The sequence below is a fragment of the Silurus aristotelis genome (assembly GCF_946808225.1).
Source record: "Silurus aristotelis genome assembly, chromosome: 25".
Classification (NCBI taxonomy): Eukaryota; Metazoa; Chordata; class Actinopteri; order Siluriformes; family Siluridae; genus Silurus; species Silurus aristotelis.
In genome coordinates this window covers 17157429-17163428 of record NC_139598.1, presented here as the reverse complement: position 1 = coordinate 17163428, position 6000 = coordinate 17157429, and the positions used below count along the sequence as shown (strand labels likewise).

Sequence of the window (6000 nt, the reverse complement as noted above, 5' to 3'; positions counted from 1 at the left end):
GATTTGAAAGAAAGAAAGAAAGAAAGAAAGAAAGAAAGAAAGAAAGAAAGAAAGAAAGAAAGAAAGATCGAAAGAAAGAAAGAAAGAAAGAAAGAAAGAAAGAAAGAAAGATCGAAAGAAAGATCACAAGAAAAACAGAAAGAAAGAAAGAAAAACAGAAAGAAAGAAAGAAAGAAAGAAAAACAAAAAGAAAGAAAGAAAGAAAGAAAGAAAGAAAGAAAGAAAGAAAGAAAGAAAGAAAGAAAGAAAGAAAGAAAGAAAGAAAGAAAGAAAGAAAGAAAGAAAGAACGAACGAACGAACGAACGAACGAACGAACGAACGAACGAAAGAAATGAAGAAAGAAATGAAGAAGGAAAGTCCTACACACAAGGACTGAGGATGTAATAGTAAAATGAAAAAAAAAAAGAATGAAGGGATGCCAGCAGAGGTTAAAGCAATAAAAGAGTATTCCTCCAAGGTTGCCAGATTTTTCTTCATCGCTACATCTGGCATCTCTTCATCCGGCAGCCTAAAGGCATAACCTTTTTTTTTTTTTTTTTTTTTAAATTTGCATAATGAAAAGCACATACATTTAACTTGTGTATTGTAAGTGATTCTGAACAGAAGAAATGTTCTTAGCTTCAATATTGACAACCATTTTAGACTTTAAACCAATCTCTTTCCAGTTAAGTTTCTTAATTCATTGCTGTCCTTTAGCTTTGTAGTTGCACTGAATTGTTGGCTTTTGGGTGAAATATCACTTCTATGATTTATACAAATAACTCTGAATAGGATTAGCATTCAAAACATCTGCTTTTTTTTGGCTACATATATAAAAAAGATATTGCAAAATGATTTATTGATGATGATGCATCAGAAAGTTTGACTTTTTTTGCTGACAATTCATCTCTGTCCTATTTTCCTTTATCCCTCATTCCTATTAAAGAGCTCTATTTAACGCTGTATGTGGAAGGATACTCAGCCGTGTTAAATAAAATTACACATATAGGATTACTTTGATTACACCAGAGGAAAAAACGGCACATGCCCCAGTAAGCACATGAGAGTATCTCAGGAGAAATTAAAAATATAAATATATATATATTTAGTTAATCCTCTGTAAAAAAAAATGCTGAATAAGCACTTTATATGAAACTGGACTTTCTCAGAATACTTGATTTATAAAAGCTGCATCTCAGTCCTACAATGAAGAAGTGAATGAACAGCGTTGCTCACTGCTATAGGAGATGTTGAAGCCTCGGCCGGACATGGAGTGGTCGGCCTGGAATTCCAGCTGCAGGATGTTGGAGTTGCTGGTTAGGTGCGACGGCACCTCGGCACCCGTGAAGCGGCCGAGCAGTTCACCGTCGCGCACAGTCAGGAAGTCGTAGGGCGGCTCCAGGTCGAAATCGTTGAAAGCCAACTGAATGCGGCTTCCCGACTCGGCGATGATCAGCCACACGCAGTTCAAGTTGTTGCCGTAGCCTTCTGGGTAATCGGGGGACAAGACCGTTCCTGAGGCGGCAGTGAAGTTGGACAGGCATGGGACTGAGGAGGAGAAGGGATGGAGTAAATTAGTAAAAAAAAAGACTAAAAGAAGGGGGTTCAAGATTCCAAATTCTGCCAGCAATTTATTTGGTTCATCACAAATCCACTAAAACTGCTATATACACACTATACTGTCAAAAGTTTGCGGACACCTGGACATAAGTATGGTATCACATTCCACATTCACTTTTATAATTCCCTTCACTTTTCTGGGAAGATGTTCCACTAGATTTGCAATGAATTTGCTAGGATTCATTATGACTCAGTTTTGCATTATGACCACCTGCCTAATATTGTGTTGGTCCTCCTTTTGCTGCCAAAACAGTCCTGATCCTTCATCATTAACAGCATGCACCTCTGCAGCAATTTGAGCTACAGGAGCTCGTCTGTTGAATAACACGTCAACTTTAAGGACAAAATGTTCACTTGCTGCCTAATAAATCCCACCCACAGGTGCCATGATGAAGAGATAATCGGTGTTATAATGTTATAATGTGGATGTACTGCCTGATTGGTGTGTTTGCTACTCTGTTATATCTATTAAGTAATAGGTTTACTTACAAATACAGATTGGGATGTTGGCCGACCACTGGTTGTTGTTCTGACAGGAAATGGTTCTCTCGCCGATGAGCTCGAATCCGAACTGACATTCGAAGCGTAGCACGTCGCCGTTGGAGAAGCCCGCTCCCTCACGGAAGCCGTACAGAGGGATGCCCGGATCTCCACAGCTCTCCTTGTCGATTTCTGTTCATGAGTCACGAGCGTGTGTGAGGCAACGAACAAACGGTGTTTTCAAACGCTTTAGAAATAAGGTTGATGATAAGGACGAACCTTTGTAGTTGATTTTGAAGCCTATGGAGCCGACGCTCTCGTCTGACTGCAGATGGAGCCACATCTGATGGGTCATGCTGACAATCAGGTCAGGCACGAAGCTTCCAGTCAGACTGCACAGACCGACAGTTGAAAAGTTTCTTTAATGAAGAGGATGACAAGGAACCCGATACAAACAGAATGCGAGACGAGACATAAAGCAAGTCTTCCGCTGGAGGGGGAAATCATACGTCTTCGTTCCATCCTATCGGTATTGACAGCGGGAGTTTTATCACTGGCATTAAGCACATGGTTATACATAGTCAATTATTTGATGTGTGCTTTATCTACATTTGTTTTGGCAGGAGACGGACTTTCGTCCTTGCAGGGCATTAAAATTGGGTACAAACATGATTCCGGCTTGGCAACACACCAAACAACGCTTCAGATACATAAGCCCGGGATAAACAGCTGCATTGTGGGATACTTGCATCTCATACCAATGTAAAAACGCTCTCCAAAGATACATTTAGGATAAAATAAAAAACGACTTTTTCACATCCCAGTGTGGACCGCGTGTGAAAAAGGAGGCTTTACAAAACAATGACGCATTTTTAGTCATTGCCACGACGTTTCAAAGAGCCGAAAAGTAAATAAACATCAGTCAGGAAATGTTTTTTTGTTTTTCAATTTCAGTGCTTCGTCCCAATCAGACAAATTTTCTTTACATTTTAATGGAGAAGGAAAAATCTTCACAGTGCAGTGAACACTTTACAGTTCTACTCTACTTTAATATGTTGGGCATCTTGCATTTTGTCCACTGCTCAAATCTTTTCCTTTCAAATACTGTACTTGCTTTTTTCTTTCATATTTTGCATTGTTTAGTAGTAGAAGTGTTTTCTGTGCATTCTTTCTATTCATGCTTTCGCAATATTGCATTGCAATTGGGGAAGGGAAGACTGGAAAAGAGAGACAGAGTAGAAGAGAGAAAAGGAAAGAGGAAGTTGCGAGTGAGAAAGTGAGGGGTAGAAAGAGAGAAATGGGGAGGAGTAAAGAGAGGAAGAGAGAGAAGAAAAGAGAGGGAGAGCATGGAGGATGAGAGAACAAGGGAAAAAAAGAAGGAGAGAGAAAGGAAGGAAGAGATTAAAAGGGAGAGATAGAGAGGTAGGCCTGAAGGGAAAGAAAGGAAAAGAGAGGTATGAAGTAGAGAGGGAGTCAGAAAGGGAAGGAAAGACAGAGAGAGAGAGAGAGAGAGAGAGAGAGAGAGAGAGAGAGAGAGAGAGAGAGAGAAGCTGGTAAAACAGCAGTTTATACCTGCTATAAAATTTAATAAGAGGAACAGGAACTGGTTTCATACTTGTCTTACAACATTAGGTAACTATAAATCGATAAAAAGTAAAATGGCTCATTCTTTCATTAATATAAAAATATAATCATTAGCTAAATGCTGTGGGACGGTGAATAAAATGCAGAGCGATTCAAGACAAAACTGGTTCTTTAACCTACAAGGTTAATAAAGTAAATAATGGTAAGTGTTTATTTCTTTAAATATATATATTTTTAAACGATCGTAAAATAATTGCCTGCATTAATATCCTGTAATCCAGATGTTCCAGATGTTCATGTACAACCAAATTACAGTAAACAGTACACCAAGGAAAGGATATGGCTGAAAATCAGTCCTCACACTTGGATGATGGTTCGGGAGTCTCCGACCTCTCCTCCGTCTCCTATCGTCAGCGTGTCATACCCGAGCTCCAAGTCAAACTCCTCGAAGTTGATCTGGATCACCTGGGAAGGTGGAGAACAACACATCTCATGGAGTTCTCCTACGACCTTTCGATAGCCTCTCATTTTCACTCCGTTAACTCCACAAGACCTGAGCGTATGTTGTTTCTTTGAGCGGGCGAGCAATAATTGCCAAATAAAAATGATTTACACGAATAATAAGCCTTCTACTAAGAGCCGGCACTTCGCTGGAACATACAGTATGTTAGCGATAAATTACCCTTCATTTACCCCAGTGACCCGTGTTCAGTTTGCACTGCTGTTTCAATTAAAAAATTCGTCCCATATCTCAGAATTCATGGATTACTTTCGCTCGCTTGATGTTAACGCAGACGTGATGTACAAATTACTAGCTTCTATTTATTCATATTCAGCCAGCAGAGGATTAGAATGTACATAGTGGAGCGTTGGAATGAATTTCCCATGCACACACTAAAACCAAACATTCAGTTCAATTCAGTTTGATTTGTGGCATCAGAAATCAGTTTAATATGAGAGAAAAAAACCTTATAGGAACCGGAATTTATGTGATGTTTTGCTACAGTTGCCTTAGCACTGAACAGCATTCCCCTACTGCTCTCTGGACCAGCTTGATTCATCATCATGCTTTAGAACCCCAATTCCATAAAAGTTGGAACGCTGTTTAAAATGTAAAAAAAAAAGCAGAAAGCGATGATTTGCAAATCATTTTAAACCATATTTTATTCACAACAGCACATTAAAAACATCAAATGTTTAAACTGAGAATAAAGATCCTTTTAGGGAAAAAATAAGGCTAGGCTACAACACGTCTCAAAAAAGTAAAAAAAAAAAAAAAAAAAAAAAAAGCCATGTGTACTCTTGTGTAGCATCACGTCTGTATAGCATTCTGGGAAGTTAGGAGACCAATTGCTGACGTTTAGGGAGTGGAATGTTGTCCCACATGTCTCTAAAACAGGAATCTAACTGCTCAGCAGTTCTGGGTGTCCTTTGTTGTATTTTTGGTTAAATAATGCACTAAATGTTTACAAATGGAGGCAGTTTCTAGACAGCAGACAGTCCAGTTCAGCACCCAGACTCTTCAACTACAAAGTCATGCTATTGTAATAGATGCAGAATGCACTTAGCATTGTCTTGATCAAATATGTAAGGTCTTTTATGAAAAATATGTTTTTTAGATTGAAACATTTGCTCTAAAACCTGTATGCCCATTCCACGGGCACTAATGGACCCTCATACCAGCAGAGGTGCAGCTTTTATCAACTGAGCACTGAAAACAAACAAGCCAGATGGTCCCTCTCCTCTTTAGTCCGGGGGACGGGGTGCTAATGGTTTACAAATTCCGATTTTTTCCGAAGTTTTCCAGTTTGCCTTAGTACATTTTAATTGAGCTTTGACACAGAGAAGATGGCTGCATTTCTGGATTATGTTCACGCATGCCTTCTTTGCATGATAGAGACTCTTGATAAACTCTGGATAGAACTGTAATGAATGGCCATTTGGCTTCACTCAGATGATGATGGCTTCCCTTTAGAATCCGATTCCTCTCAAGGAAAATATGCATGACCAGGCTAATCCAGCTCTCAGAACTGTACATACCTCCAATATATCCGTGCTTACAATCACTTCATGGCACTAATGATGTCATGATGCACTCTCTAGCTTTTTTATGTATTATGAGCCCCAGAGAACAACAATAAAACTAAATTACAGCAATTCCATGTGACTTAAGATAAATGCTGCAATATCGCCTGACGGTGTCATTTAGGACCCATTTGCATCGTAGAGCAGCACCGGGGACGCAGATTTAGCAGCGATTGAGTATACAAGTTAGCGATTCAAAAATGGTCAATGAGTCGCGGAGAAATATATCAAATATATCTGCCCATGTGCAC

The 6000-nt window shown here is 39.3% G+C and overlaps 1 protein-coding gene across 3 annotated transcripts in view; it reads right to left on the bottom strand.

Moving 5' to 3' along the window:
* The window catches only part of csmd3a (CUB and Sushi multiple domains 3a), a 245184-nt gene that overhangs the window by 154933 nt on the left and 84251 nt on the right, over positions 1 to 6000 (bottom strand). For all 3 annotated transcript variants that reach the window (XM_083529477.1, XM_083529478.1, XM_083529479.1), the window contains 4 exons: positions 4026 to 4129; positions 2360 to 2472; positions 2090 to 2272; positions 1217 to 1528 (listed from right to left, as the gene is read on the bottom strand). In XM_083529477.1, coding sequence (XP_083385603.1) covers positions 1217 to 1528; positions 2090 to 2272; positions 2360 to 2472; positions 4026 to 4129 — 712 coding nt within the window. The remainder of the gene's footprint in view (positions 1 to 1216; positions 1529 to 2089; positions 2273 to 2359; positions 2473 to 4025; positions 4130 to 6000) is intronic.